This window comes from Callorhinus ursinus, unplaced genomic scaffold (assembly GCF_003265705.2).
Source record: "Callorhinus ursinus isolate GAN/ISIS: 27379988/994484 unplaced genomic scaffold, GSC_fseal_2.0 scaffold9, whole genome shotgun sequence".
Classification (NCBI taxonomy): Eukaryota; Metazoa; Chordata; class Mammalia; order Carnivora; family Otariidae; genus Callorhinus; species Callorhinus ursinus.
This window is the reverse complement of record NW_027397071.1, coordinates 61,699,419-61,720,233: the sequence shown is the minus strand read 5'-3', so window position 1 is coordinate 61,720,233 and position 20,815 is coordinate 61,699,419. Positions and strand designations below refer to the sequence as shown.

The 20,815-nt window shown below is 35.3% G+C and overlaps 1 protein-coding gene across 8 annotated transcripts in view; it reads right to left on the bottom strand.

Moving 5' to 3' along the window:
* Positions 1-20,815, bottom strand: part of FAF1 (Fas associated factor 1) — a 487,148-nt gene that overhangs the window by 68,563 nt on the left and 397,770 nt on the right. For all 8 annotated transcript variants that reach the window (XM_073896766.1, XM_025871569.2, XM_025871572.2 and 5 more), the window contains one exon: positions 19,774-19,862. In XM_073896766.1, coding sequence (XP_073752867.1) covers positions 19,774-19,862 — 89 coding nt within the window. The remainder of the gene's footprint in view (positions 1-19,773; positions 19,863-20,815) is intronic.

The following is a 20,815-nucleotide window of genomic DNA, read 5'->3' as shown; positions in this document are numbered from 1 at the left end:
TTGTCATCTCTTGCTTACATTATGGCATTAACCTCGTAACAGGTATCCTAACTTCTAGTTCCTCCCCATAAAATTCATCATTCACTCATTCATTCACTTACACGTTTATAAAATACTTATGTACACCTACTATATGTTGGGCTCTGTGTTAAGAACTAGAAACAAGAAGATGAGTAAGACATAGTTTCCTTTTTTCACTAGATGTAGGAGATAGATAAACTTGGAAAGGAAGGAGATATGTATGAGGGCCTATTGTGAGTTAGTCATTTTACATATGCTGTTTCTTCTCACCCCACAATGGGATATTACTATTTCCACTCAACATATAGGGAAATTGAAACTCAAACTGGTTACATAATCTGCCAATGATATAGAGCTTATAAGGGATTGAATCAGGTTTTATACTTAGGTCTATCTATTTCTAAAGGCTATGTTCTTCTCACTAAACCAATGGTTCTCAAATTTTAAGATATACAAGAATCTCTTGTTATATAGGAAACTTGTGAAAATACAGATTCTCTGGCCCATCTGCAGAGATTCTAATTCAGTAGGTCTAGCACAGAAGCTCAAAAATCTGTAGTTGTAACAAATATGTGCTCAATGGACCACACTTTGAAAAGCACTGTACCTCAAAAAGAAAATAAAATAACAGATAAATAAATTATAACATCAAGATAACTACTATCATAAAGATACCAACAAAGTGATAGTCATAGTCATTAGAATTAGTTTCCTAAATTACAAATCTAAGCATGTCAACTTCCTGCTGAAAAGAAATGAAAAAGACTCCACTGCCCACAGTTTAAGGTTCAAATTCTATAGCAGAGCAAAGTACCTTCAACATATGGCCCTAACGCACATTTTCAGCTTCTTCTCTCCTCCCTTCCCTCTACCAACCTTTCCCTTCTTGCCTTATTAAATTATTTCTCATTTTCTTTTTTTTTTTTAAAGATTTATTTATTGGGGTGCCTGGGTGGCTCAGTTGTTAAGCGTCTGCCTTCGGCTCAGGTCATGATCCCAGGGTCCTAGGATCGAGCCCTGCATCGGGCTCCCTGCTCAGTGGGGAGTCTGCTTCTCCCTCTCCCTCTCCCCCTGCTTGTGTTCCCTCTCTTGCTGTGTCTCTGTCAAATAAATAAAATAAATTTAAAAAAACTTAAAATTTATTTATTTATCAGAGAGAGAGAGGGAGAGAGAGCATGAACAGGTGGATTGGCAGGCAGAGGGAGAAGCAGGCTCCCCACTGAGCAAGGAACCCGATGTGGGACTCATCCCAGGACTCTGGGATCATGACCCAAGCCGACGGCAGACGCTTAACTGACTGAGCCACCCAGTCATCCCTACTTCTCATTTTCTACATGTCCCAAGCCATTTCACAACTCCAAGTTGTATCACATTTCCACATTTTTAAAAGTACTTCCTCCTTAGTCCAAATGATTACTTCCTACTCATTATTCCAAACTCCGTTTGGATTATTACAGAAAATATTTCTTAAGTACTTATTAGATGCCAGGTACTACTCTAAGCACTTTACATGTATCAATGGATTTAATCCTATCAAGTAACTACTAATTGAGGAAATTGAGGCAAAGAGATTAAGGGATTTTTTTCAATGTTATACAGCTGCTAAGTGGCAGAGCTAGGATTTGAATTCAGGCACTATGGCACTATAGACTCTTAATGACTAATTTATAGTTGCCTCTCATGAGACAATGAGCTATTTATTTTCAGGCAAGGACTTTCTTTCAGTTACCCAGGGCCTATTTCAAACCATATCTCTCTTCAGATTCTTTTAATCTACTCTTATTGCTTAATCTTCTGAATGAACTTTCTTCCATTCCACTTGTATGTGGAATATGTCTCCCTGTTTTGAACATAATTGTTCTCTAATTGCTTCAGGTACTGAGGTTTCATTTTTAGAGGTAAGTGGCAAGCTCTCTGAGGGTAGAAACTGTGTCTCCCAGTGTAGGTTGGTACATGGCAGGCACTGAAAGAATTTTTGTTGTACTGAAGTGCACAGCAAGCATTTTACCAGCTAACCTATGTTCAGTGATTAAAGAGAAAGCACATGAATGGGGAATGGGTAGTTCCTCCCAAGTGGAATGAGGGAGTGAGGGGGCAGGTATTTGTTAGTTCCTTTTTTAACAGAAGGCTGTCATCATTAAAGGGCATATAAAGGACTGATCTCCATGGTTGGCTGGCCCTGACTTTCAAAGAGAAATTCTGTAGTGTAGTCCCCTAGGTAAACAGTAATTAGATAGCTACAGCTATACATTTCAATTGATATTTGGGTTTAAAAGCTATAGAGAAGTTTTCACCCCCTTCCCAAATAAGAGATGTTCGAACACAAACACTTCGAGTTGCTTGCAAAGCTGAATTTTTCTATTGCTCTGCATGAACAAACTAGTTCAGGACTACAAAGTGTATGTTCTCTGTCTCAGTTACAGCTGGAATATATGCAGTGAATAGACTGTATACATTGTATTCTTTGCACTTTAAATACAGTTATTCTAGTTCATCTTTTCCTAAGGGTAAACCCTCTTTACAATGCTAAAGTAGTAAAATCAAATATATACATATGCATATAAGAGCTTTATGAAAAAGGACTTAAGGTCATTTTTTCTAGCAAAAGGACATAGGATTATTTTATTTTATTTTAAAATTTATTTACTTGAGAGAGAGAGAGTGCATGAGCAGGGGGAGCAGGAGAGGGAGAGAAATCCCCGAGCAGATTCCCTGCTGAGTGTGGAGTCCAACATGGAGCTCGATTCCAGGACCCTGAGATCATGACCTGTGCTGAAATTAAGAGCCGGACGCCCATGTGACCAAGCCACCCAGGCGTCCCATAAGATAATTTATTTTATTTTATTTATTTAATTTTATTTTTTTAAAGATTTTATTTATTCATGAGAGACAGAGAGACAGAGAGAGAGGCAGAGGGAGAAGCAGGCTCCCAAAGAGCAGGGAGCCTGACATGGGACTTGAACCCAGGACCCTGGGATCATGACCTGAGCCAAAGGCAGATGCTTAACCATCTGAGCCACCCAGACGCCCAAGATAATTTATTTTAAAAGGAAAATGTGTAAATTGGTGCAGCCAATGGAAAACAGTATGGAGGTTTCTCAAAAAATTAAAAATGGAACTACCATCTGATTCAGCAATTCCACTTCTAGGTATTTATCTGAATAAAACAAAAATACTAACTCAAAACCATATGTGTACCCCCATATTCACTGCAGCATTATTTACAATAGCCAAGATATAGAAACAACCTGAGTGTCCATCGATGGATGAATGGATAAAGAAAATGGAATATAAATATACAACAGAATACTACTCAGCCATAAAAAAGAATGAAATCTTGCCATTTGTGACAACACTGATGGACCGTGAGGGCATTATGCTAAGTGAAATAAGTCTGACAAAGACAAATACTGTATGATCTCACTTACATGTGGAATCTAAAACAAATAAACAAAAAAACCAAGCTCATACATATAGAGAAAAGTTGGTGATTGCCAGAGGTGGGGTTGGTTGAAATGGCTAAAGGTGGTCAAAAGGTACAAATTTATAGTTATAAAATAAGTAAGTCATGGGGATATAATATACAGCATTGCAACTATAGGTAGTAATACTGTATTGCATATGTTAGTTACAAAGAGAGTAAATCCTAAAAGTTATCATCACAAAAAAAATTCTGTAATTATGTATGGTGAAGTACATTAACTAGACTCATTGTGGGATCATTTCACAATACATACATATATTGAATCATTATGTTCTATAACTAAAACTAATATAATGTTGTATGTCAATTATATCTCAATTTAAAAAAAGGAAAATGTCATTTAAAAACAAAAGGCTACAATTCCAAATCATTTGAAAATCTTTCCTCCAACCCCCCCACACCTACTGGATGTCCCATTATAAGAGAGATATTTAATTTCAGTAAAGAGAAAATACCACTAAAAAGAGAAAAAATAATAACAAAGGCCTGATTCTGTGAGTTTGGGAAAATTTCTATAACTCTTAAGTTTCCTCAACAGTAGATTGAAATTAAGATTAAATGATTTCTAAAGTTCCTTTCAGCCCAGACTAGAGTAGAAATAACAGCAATAGATAATACTTATTTATATACTTCAAATACTAGGTACTAGTACCTGCTTTACCTGTATTATCTTATTTAATTTTCCAAACATGCCTATCAGGTACGTACTATTTTTTTTTTTTTAAGATTTTTAAAAATATTTACTTGAGAGAGAGAGGGAGAGAGCACAAGCAGGGAGAGCAGCAGAGGGAGAAGCAGGCTCCCCACTGAGCAGGGAGCCCAATGCAGGACTCAATCCCAGGACCCTGGGATCATGACCTGAGCTGAAGGCAGATGCTTAACTGACTGAGCCACCCAGGCACCCCAGTTGGTACTATTTTATACAGGAAGAGATTGAAAACTGACTCAGTAGGGGTATACTTAATCCATTCACCCAGTGAAGGTGAATGGAAGGATCATGAAGGGCATTTGAATTGTTTCCAGCTTTGGCAATTATGAACAGAGTTTTTATGAACATTCATGTATAGGTTTTGGTGTGAACCTAAGTTTTCACTTTTCTAGAATTAATACCTAGGGATGACGTTGCTGGGTTGTGTGTTAAGTGTACGGTCAACTTTCTGAGGGAAGGTCAAACTTTTATCTGAACGGCTGAAAAATTTTGTATTCGCATCAGCAAATGACTTGGAGTACATGTTGTTCTCCATCAGGCATCTTAGTGTCCTCTCTTCTAATCAAGGGTAATAAGCATTCCTAGTCTAAGGCTCCAAAGCTGTGCAAAGCTGTGATAAATATTTTAGTATACAAGCACTGACTGACTTCAATAAAGCAACACTGCATAGCCAAGAATTCCAAAAACAAATCCTCTATTAAAATAGTTTTCTCTAGTCTGCTAAAATTTTCTCTAGGATGTTTTCCTTTATATGTCCAGACACTGAAACATTACATACATAAACACACTTAGACTGCTAACAGTAACAGAATTTTTTAAGTGTGGAGAATCATTTTTTCTTTGACTTAACTTTGTTTGGTATGCTTTATGGTAAAAATGGTCTGCAAAGACAAGTATTAATAGGAAATGGGGTATATATGGTTATCATTGAATTGAAGTGGTCCTACAAAGTAGCCCTCAATTATATCTTAATTATAAAATGTGTAAATGTATCTTCTTTGGCTGATGAGGTAGTCTTCCAAACTAGCCATCTATTGTAAAAGTATCTCTTTTTCTTTCAGAAGACACTTCTTCACAAGTCTACCTGCTATAATGTTGCTAATTTTTAAAGTTTCAGCTTAAAAGAATTTTTCCTGGTGAGGCCTTTCTTTCTACCCTGATAGGCAGATTTAACAATCTACATGTACCTCCATCATAGGAATTTTATCATTATACTGGAATCCTTTGTTTGCATGTCACTGAACATCTAAGGTCTGTGTCATCCTTGTAACCATTAGGGCTTAGCACAATGTGGGCATGTAGCAGGCCTTTAATAAAAATGTGTTGGCTTAGGGACCAAAGAAATGAATTAATGATGGTTTACCTGGTGAACATCTATGTATCATCCTTTAAGACTTAAATGTTTCCTCCTCTAAGAAGTCTTCTTTTGTGTCACCTCTATCTTTTACTTAGTGGCACTGCTATGTTTTCATACTATATTGCAATTACCTGTTTGCTGGCATGACAGGTAATTAGATATATTGCCCAGTGGGAAAGAAAAATTTGCAAGGAATAGACCTGTCTCTAAAGATAAGGATTTAGGTAGTGTCATATTTAAGACAGGAAAAGTTTCTTCTGAATCGTTTTTAAAGATGTGCCTTAAGAGAGTTTCAGTTAACGTTTTCTTTGGATGCCTGTCAGGTTTATGACATTGGGAAGGTCTCAACAGCCACTTGAGAACACTTTAGAAAAAACAGCAGGTTTTAATTTTTTATCTGGAGAACACTAAAATTAAAACAATGGTACACAAAAGAATTTTTATTCTACATATATTCCACCCCCAAACTAGCTAATATTGCATAACTAGAAAAATAAACATATTTTGTTAGACTTGACTTCTACTAAAAACAAAAACTGGACAGGTTGGGCCAGCTGTTTAACAATGAGTGCCTTTACAGTAATAAATGTTGACAGCCCAAATCAAAAAAGAATGCATTACTGAGATATCATCAATTGTGTTCTGTCATTACAAGGCAGCTCCACCCAGTCTAAGCTTGTCAAAAAGTGTTACTGTAATCCATGAAGAAGTCTCTACCTCAGGCAAAGGAAGGAAAAAATGTGAAGGGCTGGCTCAGAACAGGTGTGTTGAATTGTAATGCCAATGTTCAGTCATAAATCTCTTTACATTAGTTTCATATACGACAAATTATTAACTTCTACTCTGAGGTGTCAAGCATGGCTGAACAAATCCATCAGCAGGCACTTTAAGAGCAACAAATGTAAATAAATAGGGTGTGGATAAAACTTTTTAACAGTGAGCATTATTCCATGCACACGAGTAGACAGTTATGACAAACTTTCTTATTCTACTCAAGTGAATATGGTATCTGGGAATCTAGGAATGTCTGACCTGCTCTTCAGGTCAGCCCACTCTGATTCTACCTAATCTTGGTAAGGGCACTGCTTCATTAATCCTACAAATCTTTAGATCTTTTTTTTTATTATTACGTTCAATTAGCCAACATATAGTACATCATTAGTTTTTGACGTAGTGTTCAACAATTCATTAGTTGCATATAACACTCAGTGCTCATTTATCCTACAAATCTTCAATTTAAATGTAACTCAGCTTTACAAAGGATCATGATGCATGAAAAGCACGTAAGTACGTATTCTGGTTTTGACACAGTTGTGTGACTTTGGGCAAACTATAACTACTATATGACTCAGTTTTCTTGTCAATAAAATGGGGATAATAACTATTTCACAAGGTTATCATGAAAACCAAAAGTGATTATTTGCAGGAAGTATCTAACATAGTGCTTGGCACTAGCAGGTACTCAACACATTCTTGCTTTCTTTTTTAAGGTACATCAACTGACATCCTTGCTTCCCTAAGAAGTAAAAGTTTGGAATTTAATACAGAATGAAAAACTGCTCAGGATTAAAGCTCATGAAAGCAGGGGTGGAAACTTTTCCACTCTGTGTCAGTTCCCAGTAGTTTCCGGCAAGTACCGAGCCCAAGAATCAGGAACTTCTCATGTTGCCAGCCCACAGCAACCTCTCACTTCTCAGCTCAAAAGCACTAAACATCCATGCATGTTGTTAGTGTTTTGTTTTTTTATTATGGTAAAATATACATAATATACAATTTACTATTTTAAGTGTATGATTCAGTGGCATTAAATATACCCATCTGCTGGTGAATGTTTCCACCTTTTGGTTGTTGTGAACAAGTGTCTGAGTCCCTGTTTTCAATTATTTGGGTATTTATACCTGGAAGTAGATTGCTGGGTAATCTGGTAATTCTATGTTTAACTTTTTGAGGAATCTCCAAACTGTCACAGTGTCTGCACCACTTTACATTCCAATCAGCAACATACAAGGGTTCTACTTTCTCCACATCCTTGCTGATTTGTGTTAATTTCCATTCTTTTTGATAATAGCCATCCTAGAGGATGTGAAGTGGTATTTCCTTGTGGTTTTGATTTGCATTTCCCTAATGACTAATAATGTCAAACATTTTTTTTTGTGCTTGTTGGCCATTTGAATGTCTTCAGAGAAATGTCTATTCAAGTTCTTTGCCCATTTTTGAATTGTGCTGTTTGCCTTTTGTTGTTCAGTTATGGGAGTTCTTTATATATTCTGGATATTAAACCCTTTTCATATATGATTTCAAAGTATTTTCTTCCATCCTGTGGGTTGTCTTTTCACTCTCTCAATAGTGTCCTTTGAAGCTCAAAAGTTTTTAATTTTTTTCTCCTAGTTTTTATTTAAATTCCAGCTAGTTAACACACAGTGTAACTGTATGTTAGTTTCAGGTGTAGAATTTAGTGATTCATCACTTACATATAACACTCAGTGCTCACCACAAGAAATGCCCACCTTAATCCCCAACACCTATTTAACCCATCCCCTTGCCTGCTTCCCTCCAGTAACCATCAGTTTGTTCTCTATAGTTGAGTCTGTTTCTTGGTTTGCCTCTCTCTTTCCCCCCACTTTGCTCATTTGTTTCTTAAATTCCACATGAGTGATATCATATGGTATTTGTCTTTCTCTGACTTATTTCACTTGGTATAATACTCTCTAGCTCCATCCATGTCATTGCAAATGGCAATTTTTCATTATGGCTGAGTATTCCATTATATATATGTGTATATATATACACACGCACATAGGTATGTATATATATCTCACATCTTTTTTCCTTTTAAATCATTTTTTTCTTCCAAAAGAAAAATTTTCTTTAGAAGAAAAATTCTTTAAATTTTATTTAAATTCAAATTAGCTAAAATATAGTGTAATGTTGGTTTCAGAAGTAGAATTTAGTTATTCATCATTATATATAACATCCAGTGCTCATCATAACAAGTACCCTCCTTAATGCCCATCACCCCACCAACCTCCCCTCCAGCAACCTTCAGTTTGTTCTCTACAGTTAAGAGTCTCTTTTTTAAAAAAATTTTTATTTAATTATTTGAGAGAGCTAGAGTGTACTGTGAGAGAGAGCACATGAATGGTGGGGAGGGGCAGAGGGGGAGGGAGAAGCAGACTCCCTGCTGAGCAGGGAGCCCGACATGGGGCTCAATCCCAGGACCCCAGGATCACGACCTGAGCCAAAGGTAGATGCTTAACTGACTGAGCCACTCAGTCATCCCATTTAAGAGTATATTATGGTTTGTCTCCCTCTGTTTTTATCTTTTTTAAATTTTTCCTTCCCCTATGTTCATCTGTTTTGTTTCTTAATTCCACATATGAGTGAAATCATATGGTATTTGTCTTTCTCTGACTGACTTAATTCACTTAGCATAATACACTCTAGTTCCACCCATGTTGTTGCAATAGCAAGATTTCATTCTTTTTGATGGCTGAGTAATATTCCATTGTGTGTGTGTGTGTGTGTGTGTGTGTGTGTGTACACACCACATCTTCTTTATCCATTCATCAGTCGATGGATATGTGGGCTCTTTCCATAATTTGGCTATTGTTGATAATGAGAGGAGAAATAACAACCAACACCACAGAAATACAAACAATTATAAGACAATATTATGAAAAATTATATGGCAACAAATTGGACAACCTGGAAGAAATGGATAAATTCCTAGAAACATATTAACTACCAAAGCTGAAACAGGAAATAATAGAAAACTTGAACAGACTGATAACCAGCAAAGAGACTGAATGAGTAATCAAAAATCTCCCAACAAACGAATGGCCAGGGCTAGATGGCTTCACAGGGGAATTTTACCAAACTTTTTTTTTTTTTAAAGATATATTCATTCATTTGAGAGAAAGAGAGAGAGCAGTGAGGAGGGGCTCAGGGAGAAGGAGAGAGAGTCCCAAGCAGACTCCCTGATGAGTGCAGAGCCCAAACCAGGGCTTGATCTCACTACCCTGAGATCACCACCTGAGCTGAAACCAAGAGTTGGACGCTTAACCGACTGCACCACTACCAAACAAACAAACAAACATATATTTATTTATTTATTTATCAAAGATTTTATTTATTTGACAGAGAGAGAGAGAGAGAGAGCACAAGCAGGGGGAGTGGCAGGCAGCGGGAGAAGGAGAAGCAGGCTCCCCACTGACCAAGGAGCCCAATGCAGGGCTCGATCCCAGAACCCTGGGAACATGACCTCAGCTGAAGGCAGACGCTTAACTGACTGAGCCACCTAAGTGCCCCACTACCAAACATTTAAAGAAGAGTTAATATCTATTCTTCTCAAACTATTCCAAAAAACAGAAATGGAAGGAAAACTTCCAAGCTAATTCTATGAGGCCAGTATTATCCTGATACCAAAACCAAACAAAGACTCCACTAAAAAAGAGAACTATAGGCCAATATCCTGGATGAACAGGGATGCAAAAATTCTCAATAAAATACTAGCAAATCAAATCCAACAGTACATTAAAAGAATCATTCACCACAATCAAGTGGGATACTCCTGGGCTCCAAGGATGGTTTAATATTTGTAAATCAATCAACGTGATACACCATATTAATAAAAGATAAGAATCATATGTTCCTCTCAATAGATGCAGAAAAAGTATTTGATAAAGTACAACATCCATTCATGATAAAAATCTTCAACAAAGTAGGGTTAGAGGGAACATACATCAACATAATAAAGGCCATATATGAAAAACCCACAGCTAGTATCATCCTCGATGGGGAAAAACTGAGAGAGTTTCCTTTACAGTCAGGAAAAAGACAGGGATGTCTACCCTCATCACTTCCATTTAACATAGCACTGGAAGTCCTTAGCCTCAGCAGTAAGACAACCAAAAGAAATAAAAGGCATCCAAATTGGCAAGGAAGAAGTGAAACTTTCACTATTCGCAGATGACATGATACTCTATATAGAAAATCCAAAAGACTCCACCAAAAAACACTAGAACTGATACACGGATTCAGTAAAGTTGCAGGATACAAAATCAATGTACAGAAATCTGTTGCATTTCTATACACCAGTAAATTTTTAATTTTTATGAAGCCCAACTTACCTGTTTTTTTCTTATGTTATCTGAGCTTTTGGTGTCATATTTTAAGAAACTAATGCCAAATCCAAGGTCATGAAGATTTTTCTCTGTGTTGTATTCTAACAGTTTTATAGTTTTAGGTCTTAAACTTAGGTCTTTGATCCATTTTCAGTTAATGTTTGTATACAGTGCTAGGTTTGTGTTCAACTTCACACTTCTGTGTGTGTCTGAGTATCCAGTTTTTCCAGCACCATTTACAGATGAGACTGTTCCTCATGAATGGTCTTGGTGCCTTTGTTGAAAACCAACTGTATATTTCTGGGCTCTCTTTTCTGTTCCATTGGTCTTTATGTCTATCTTTATGCTAGTACCACACTGTTTTGATACTGCAGGTTTTTGGTAAGTTTTGAAATTGTGAAGTATGAATCCACGAACTTTGTTCTTCTTTTTCAAGATTGTTTTGGCTATTCAGGGTTTCCTGATGTTCCGTATGAATTTTAAAATGGGCTTTTCTATTTCTGAAAAAAATACCCCTTTGGGATTTTGATAAGGACTGCACTGCATCTATGGATAGCATTGGATAGTGTTGTCATCTAAACATTAAGTCTTCCAATCCTGTGAACAGGGGAGTAGTTCCATTTATTTGAGTCTTCTTAATTTCTTTCAGCAATATTTTATAGTTTTCAGTGTACAAGGCTTGGGCCTCCTTGGTTAAATGTATTTCTAAGTATTTTGTTATTCTTGAAGCAATCATAAGTGAAATTGTTTTCTAAATTTCATTTTCAAATCTTCCTGGCTAGTGTATATAAATACAACTGATTGATTTTTAATTTTTATATCCTGTAACTCTGCCAAATGTTTTTATCAGCGCTAACAGTTTGTGTGAAATCTTTAGGGTTTTCAACATATAAGATCATATTATTTTTGAATAGATAATTTCACTTACTCCTTTCCAATCTGGATGCCTTTTATTTTTCTTGCCTAATTGTGTGTTTTTTTTTTTTCCTGACTGGCTTACTTCATTTAGCATAATGTTTTCAAGATTCATCTGATATTGTAGCATCTATCAGAACTTCATTCCTTTTTATGGCTGAATAGCATTCCATCATATGCATATGTCACTTTTTTTTTTTAACCCATTTGTTCCTTTATGGACATTTGTGTTGTTTCCACCTCTTGGCTATTATGAATAATGTCGCTTTAAACCATGCACAGATTTTTTTTTAATGTTTTCATCTAAATTCCAGTTAGTTAACATATAGTATAATATTAGTTTCAGGTGTACAATATAGTGATTCAATAATTCCATACACCAGGTGCCCATCACAACACGTGCACTCCTTAATCCCCATCACCTAGGATGTGACCAATCCCCTGCCCATCTCCCCTGTGGTAACCACAAGTTTCTGTAGTTAAGAGTCTGTTTCTTGGTTTGCCTCCCTTTTTCCCTCTGCTCATTTGTTTCATTTCTTAAATTCCACATGTGAATGAAATCATGGTATTTGTCTTTCTCTCACTGACTTATTTCACTTAGCATAATACTCTCTAGCTCCTTTCATGTTGTTGCAAATGGCAAGATTTCACTCTTTTTTATGGCTGAATAGTAGTCTATATATATATATATACACCACATCTTCATTATTCATTCATCAATGGATGGACGTGTGGGCTGCTTCCGTATCTTGGCTACTGTAAATAATGCTGCTGCATAAACACAGGAGTGCATGTATCCCTGCAAATTAGTGTTTTTGTATTCTTTGGGTAAATACCCAGCAGTGCAATTGCTGGATTGTAGGGTAGTTCTATTTTTAACTTTTTGAGGAACCTCCATACAGTCTTCCAGAGTGAGTGCACCAGTTTGCATTCCCACCAACAGTGCAAGAGGGTTCCTTTTCTTCCACATCCTTGCCATCACTTGTTTCTTGTGTTGTTGATTTTAGTCATTCTTACAGGTATGAGGCGATATCTCATTGTAGTCATGATTTGTATTTCCCTGATGATCAGTGATGATGAGCTTCTTCTCATGTGTCTACTGGCCATCTGTATGTCTTCTTTGGAAAAATGTCCATTCATGTCTTCTGCCCATTTTTAAATTGGATTATTCATTTTTGGGGTGTTGAGTTTGATAAGTTTTTTATATATTTTGAATACTAATCCTTTACTGGATATGTCATTTGCAAATATCTTCTCCCATTCCATAGGTTGCCTTTTAGTTTTGTTGATTGTTTTCTTTGCTGTGCCAAAGCTTTTTATTTTGATAAAGTCCCAATAGTTTATTTTTGCTTTTGTTTCCCTTGCCTCAGGAGACATATCTAGAAAGAAGCTGCTACACACGCACAGATTTTTGTATGGACATATCTTTTCACTTCTTTTAGGTACATGACTATCAGTGAAACTGCTGGATCATATGGTAATGATGTTTAATCATTTGAGGAACTACCATACTGTTTTCTAAAGCAGCTGCTCCATCTTATATTCGCACCAGCAGTCTACGAGGGTTCAGATTTCTCCATATCTTCACCAACACCTGTTATCTTTTGATTCCAGCCATTGCAGTTTGTGTGGAATAGTATTATCTCATTGTGGTTTTGATTTCCACTTGCCTGATCACTAATGATGTGGAAAATTATTTCATGTGCTTATTGGCCAATTGTTTATCTCCCATGGAGAAATGTCTTTTCAGATCCTTTGTCCATTTTTAATTGGGGGTAATTTATCTTTTTATTATTGAGTTGTAAGAATTATTTACATATTCTAGATATAAGTCCTTTATCAAATATATGATTTGCGAAGATTTTCTCCCAATCTGTGGACTGTCCTTTTGCTTTCTGGATGGTGTCCTTTGAAATATAGTTTGTCATCAGTACCAATTCTACCTCATCTTTTTAAGTCTAACTCAAAGTTTGCAAAATAATCATTAAATTAAAAACTTCTCTTGTAATATATATTTCTCACTGATAAACAGAATGAACAGTGATGACTACTTCTACCTTGTATACATACAAATAGCAATATGCTAAGAACTGATTCTTATTCTGCACATCTTAGTGGTAATCTAACTATAAAGCAGCATAACATGCAGAATGTGGTCATTGCTCCTCCACAAACCATCCTATTGCCATTGCATGCCACTCAACAGTATAATTTGAGAAAGTACTTTCCCAGGAAATCATTCTATTGTCTTGTTGAGTATTTTTTTATTGTTAACTTTGGAGATGAATTTACAGTTTTTGGCAGTAGTGGAATTTGCATTCATTTTTACCTCAAGGAATGCACTTTGTAAACAATTTCTCATCTGTGGTTTGGTCACTTCTCTGCCTTGCACAATAAGATTTTTTTTTTTTTTAGTGGTATTATTTTTCTCTCGTACTGAAAAAAAATCCATTGATTTAACAGAAAGATAGGTCACTGGCCTTTATTTAATAATGAAACAAAAACTCTGAAAGCTTCATACTTTTATGAGAAACCTCAGAAATAGTGGCACTAGTGGTAAATGGATTGTTTCTTCTATACAATCAACTTTCACATATTCGCCTATCAAAAAAATTTTTCTTTTTTATGGCACCTAGTATGAAATCATTACATTTGGAGTCAGCTGTCCTGGCATCATCTATACTAGCACTGTAGTTCTCTAAATTATGTTTACACTAATGTTGAATTAGTTTGAACTATGTTATACTGATTTACAATATTTATTATACTATTTTCATCATTATGTTTATGCTTCAATGAACCACATTGCAGCCATGATCAATTTTGGGGAATTAAGAATATAACTAATTTAAGCAAGGAAAAATGAATGCAAAATTAACAATAACATGTGAATGACATAAAAGTTCAGAAGCCAAAGTAAACTGCCCCAGTTAAATGAATTTGTCTAAACAAAATATCCAATGCAATCTTTCTTGTACATGAGCAGTCTAACAGATTTTAACAGATATGATGAATGAAACGGGATTTGGAGGGATATCACCATTTATTTTACATTTCAAAATGTGAGAAAATGTTAACAAAACTGATTACATTGCTTGTTATACCTAACTGCCTGGAATTCTTGGTAGGTAGCTAAGTATTCTGGTAGTCTAGGAATCATACTGAGAAATACCTATGGCTGGCATGTAGCAGGAACCTGAAGAGTGACTGTTATTATCTTCATTCTCACCTGTTCTATCTACCTCATAGCTTGCCCTGGAGAACGTAAGAGCCCTTCTGTGTGCTCTATGTCAAGTTGCCTACAAAGCATGTCTAGCTCACTCTGACTAGGTGTTCCCGGGGCTTTATCTACTTGGTTACTTCACAGACTATATTGGAGTTGCTGTGTTGTAAGCTCAATGGCCCTAATCTATCTTGCACATAGCTGTGGTACTGGTGCTTTACATAGTGTCTAGTACATAGGAAAAGATCAATAAATATTTATGAAATGAATATACAAATCAAGATGAGAGAAATTATTATCTTCTGTGATCTGGGACTAACTATGGAGAAAAAACATTGGATAAAGAATCCTTTTTAAAATATTTATGCACCCAACATAGGAGTACCTAAATATAGAAAACAAATATTAACAGACCTAAAAGGGAGAAAGAGACAGCAATACAATAAAAGTAGGGGACTTTAATACCCCAATTTCATCAATGGATATATCATCCAGACAGAAAATCAATGAGGAAACATTTGAATAAAATGATGTGCTGGACAGAGTGGACTTAACAAACATATACATAACATTTTATCCAAAGCAACAGAATACACATTTATCTTAAGCACACATGGAACACTGTCCAGGATAAACCATATGTTAGGGCATACACAAAAACATCTTAATAAATTTCAGAAGACTGAAATCATATCAATCTTTTTCCAACCAAAATGGTATGAAACTAGAAATCAATTACAACAAGAAGACAACTGGAATATTCACAAATATGTGGAGCTTAAACAACATGATGCTGAACAACCAGTGGGTCGAAGAAGAAATCAAAGAAGAAATAAAAAAATACCTTATGACAAATGAAAATGGAAATACAATGTACCAAAACCTATGGGATACTGCCAATGAAGTTATAAGCAAGAAGCTCATAGTGATAAATGCCTACCTCAAGAAACAAGAAAGATCTCAAATAAACAATCTAACTTTACATCTCAAGGAACTATGAAAAGAACAAAGCCCAAAGTTAGCAGAAGGGAAAAAGTGACAAAGATCAGAGCAGAAAGAAATGGAGATTAAAAGACAATAAAAAGATCAGTGTGACTACATTTATCATGGTGAACACTGAATAATATATAGAATTATTGAATCAATGTTGTATACCTGAAACTAATACATTTTATGTTAATTATATTTCAAAAAGAAGAAAAGATCAATGAAACTAAGAGCTGATTTTTTTAAAAAAGATAAAATTAACAAGCCTTTCACTAGACTGACCAAGAAAAAAAAGAGGACTCAAATAAAATGAGAAATGAAAGAGGAGATATTACAATTCATAGCACAGAAATACAAAGGATTGTAAGAGACTACTATGAACCATTATATGCCAATATGCAAATACATTAGATCATTTAAGAAGAAATGGATCAATTCCTTGAAACATACAACCTAACAAGACTAAATCAGGAAGAAATAGAAAATCTGGAAAGAAGTAATCCTTGTACCTATGATACACAGGATTCTAAATAAATTAAGTATTGAATGGATGAAGAAAGAAATGAATGAAATAATAAACAGATTAGGAACTAAGTATCATAAACTCTTAGTAATCAAAGGTTTCTGGATTACTAATAGCAAAAGAAAATAGGGCATATGAAAATAACTGAATCTATTTACATGTTAGAAAGTATCTACTGTTTGGAACCAGGCTGTAAGCATAAACCGATTCTAAATGTTCTGATTCTAAATAGAGTCTACATGTTCTGATTCTAAACAGGCTACCATCATGTAGTGATATTTGCCAATAAGCCTACATTGTGGCAAAGTACCTCTGTCCCCAAGACTGAGCCCAGTGCTATATACTTGACAGATGCTCAGTTAACATTTAAAAAACCAAACTAATACCATTAATGAGAATGTCTGTGAATAAAGCTATATTGGCAGTTCTATCAAAACAAGAGGCTCATATAATGTATACTTCCTGATTAGAAATAGAACAATTAGCGATATAAAGGTTAGTCCATTCTGGGCTATTAAAGAATCATTCAGAGTATGAATGTTTGGGCTTGGTTCTATTTAATAAAAACACTGTATAGTATAGGTATCCCTGGTTGCACTAATACAATGGAATCACTGAAGTATTGGATGTAACTGAACCAAAGTTAAGTTTATATAAATTCAGGTCTAGGAAGCCATTCTCCAAACCTGTTTATGAATTTGATTTTCATTGCAAGCTTAAGGTAAAGTGTTACTGGAAATTTTTTTTGAAGAGTAAAGGCAAATTCACAATTACAAGGGACAGTGTTTCTTGTCACATACTCAGCAGATACCAAATCCATTATGATCTACGCATAGTCCAAAACAAGTCTTTGAACCTAGAAAGGCTTTTCTTAGGAACTCTACTTATGCATTGAATGATAACTTTCATGAAGACACTCTAAAAACAAAGAGAAATCCTTACCTCTTGCAGTTAAATTTCAATAAAAATTTCAATTAATATGGAGCCTTGGATTTTTCCTGTAACCCTCATATTAAATTTTGTGCTCAGTATTAAAGGAATTAAAGTCAATTTCTTTACCAATGAATTACGAGGAACACAAATTAAGATGAAAGAATGAACTGGGAATATGCATGCAAATATTGTGCATTCATATTATTATACAGCATAATCTGTAAATCTAGTACTAATGAGACTCAAGATTTAAATGGCTGAAGAATGTGTTTAGTGAATTATTGTCAATCAATGCCTCTATTCTAGGATAAACGTAATCTTGAATGGCAACACACCTATTATTACAAATTCCTAAGTAAGTACAGTACTTCATTATTTCAAAATGTCACTGTCAATTTATAGAGTAACAGATAAACATCTTTCCACCATATACCTGATTACCTTTTCTTTGAGTAAATGAAACACTGACTATTAAAGAAAATTATAAACATCATTTTTCCAGCAATAAAAGAAACCTAAAGTGTATAAAACTCTAAACTAGTTACAGCACTCTAAGTTTTCATATTTGTTAATATGAACACATCAGGTTTTATGCCACTGCAATCAAGAATTATTTTTTTCAAGTAACATTATTTCATGTGAATTCTTCCCAAGTATTAATTTATTCAATCATTTAATAAAATTTACATGTGAATTCTTCCCATGTATTAATTTATTCAATCATTTAATAAAATTTACTGAGTAGCTACTTTGTCCTAGGTACGCTGTTAGGGGATACAGTTATAAATGTGAATATGATATAACTCAGTCTAATAGAAGAAAGAGACAAGCAAGTAAGGTAAAATACAATAGTTCTACCTTATATTAAAATTGTCTACATGTTTTCCACTTGCAATAGCTAATGGGTATTATATTGAAAACACTCACTATAGCTGGAAACTTTTCATCATTGCTCAGAAATCAAACTCTCCCTACTTGTCCATGAAAAATTTCTTTCAGTTAAAAATATTAGGAAGGACAATTTAAGAAATGCCTGTGAACTGAGCATCTCAAATTAACAAATGCTAACATGTGTTTCATATTTTATCTTTAGTCTCCAAATCCAGAAATTTTTTGACTGATAGAGCACTAATAATCACTGGAGATTATTATAGGTCCTACTAGTCATGTGATCTTGGGTAAATTAACTTAACTCCCCCTTTTTTTAAAAGATTTTATTTATTTATTTGACAGAGAGAGACACAGTGAGAGAGGGAACACAAGTAGGGGGAGTGGGAGAGGGAGAAGCAGGCTTCCCGTGGAGCAGGGAGCCCGATGCAGGGCTCAATCCCAGGACCCTGGGATCATGACCTGAGCCGAAGGCAGACGCTTAACGACTGAGCCACCCAAGCGCCCCTAACCCTTCTGATTCTCAGTTTTTCTCACCTGAAAAGTGGAGATAATATAATACCGATCTGTGCTAGACTATCTACCATTTGCCCCTCAGTATCCATGCTTCACCTAGTTTTTTGCCTAGGGAGGCGCTCTCACCTTTGAGCATACAGGTTAGGTAGGTAATATTAGCAAAAGATCAGAGTATGGAAGGAAAGTAAAGCTATTCCCTGGTTTCCTCCCTAACAGGTCACCAAGCGCTGACTATATTCCTCTATCAGATATAGTCCTCTCGATATACTGCCCTCTCCAAGGCCTTTAGGCCTACAGGTGGTAATGGCTCCCTTTAGTCCTAGAGTCGGTACTATCCACTGCTGACTTCCATAAACCCTGCCCTTACCTTTATAAACAGTTCTCTTGTTAAACTGTTCTCATATAAACCAGTTTGAAAGTGCCATATGTTTTCTGCCAGAACTGTGTGTGACTCATATACAACCTCATGGGGTTGTTTTGAGATCACATGAGATAATATATGTAAAGTGCTTAGCTCAGTGCTTCGCACATTATAAATATTCAGTAAGTGTTGCGTACTATTGTCATGATCAATATTGCTGTTATTATTATTTTACTTGAGGTTCCACACTCATGCCATCTATACCAACTGAATATATTCAGGAGACTGAGAAATTCAGAATTCTGGAATCTTTTACTAATTCTCACAGTGCTTCAAAAATGTAAAATGTGTTTATTGCTAATCAACCTCAATATTTAAAAGAGTAAGAGGATCCTGAAAGTGAGTGAAAAAACCACATAGTGCACAGGATTTCCTGGATTGTCGTTTCTTTTGTAAATATGCTTCAGAATTCATTTCCTGCAAATTGACCTCCTGCCACCACTCCAAATCTAACAAGTATAAATGTCCATAAAGTTAAACAAATTGTTGGGTCTTGGGGTCATGAAAAGAATGGACTGAAAGGTAAACCCAATGGCATAAAAGTCCTTGGTTAATCTGGAAATGCATCTTCATCATCCTTATTTATCAATCATGACATAGGCAAGCGTCTCCATTTGACAAATTATTTCATCAAAATCCTTTTATTAAAGGTCTACTTAACCTTTCATCTTACCTCATCCTTTATATCTTCCTGTTGTTGGGCTGTGAAGATCTCCATTGCAGCCATGAGTCTCATCATTAACTCATCCACTGTGGTGTTACCTAGCAACACATGGAGATTGCCAAACTTCACATTAGTAAAGTTATTATAAAATGGAAAAGTCATTCTAGAACTAATCAGTAAGGAACAGCTACAGTCTAATAAAAATGACAGACTCTGCTACTATCTGTTAAAATACTTTCATATCTTCATTGAAAAGTTTCATGTGTTCACTGTGAAAGAGTAAAGCAGTATATAGGCAGTTGAAATTTCATATACAGTAGATTTGAAGGAACCATCTGTTGAGAAAGATTTTCAGCTCTATGAAGAACAATGTACAAGTAATGAGAATCAAAAATTCTTTCAAGTTACAAAAACATATCTACTTAAAAATACTAGCAACAACTACCATTTGTTTATATGCCATTAATTAGGCTAAGCACTTTATATATATTACCTCATTTAACCTGCACAACAATTCTTCCAAGGTATCATCAGGATTTTGACTTTAAAGAGTCGGAAAAATGAAGCCTTGAGAGCTGGAGTAGCCTGTGCAATCAAGGTCAGGCTGATTAAGTGGTGGGACAAGAATTTGAAACTAAATGAGTAACTCAAAAGCCTGTTCTCTTTGCCACCTCAATACACTATTTAGAATTATCTCCTATCATTAAAAATTCTTTGGTGAAGCAGATAGTAATTCATTTTCTGAAAAAACTGACTTCTTTTTTTGCCCAGTTGATATTTTTCTCTTTCAGCTGCTTTCAAATGACTATACCATAAACTTTATGAGTATTTATTTATTTTTAAGTTTTAATTTTAATTCCAGTTAGTTACCATACAATGTTATATTGGTTTTATGAGAGTATTAAAATGTTTGATTTTCCTTAATGCTATTTTATTCCCTGTCCAAGGCCATAACAAATGTATAGCAGATATATGCCATTTCCTGAATGCATTCTCCTGTTGCTTGCTTTGGATACATCTACAACAGAGAAATCCATAGAGATATAGCAAT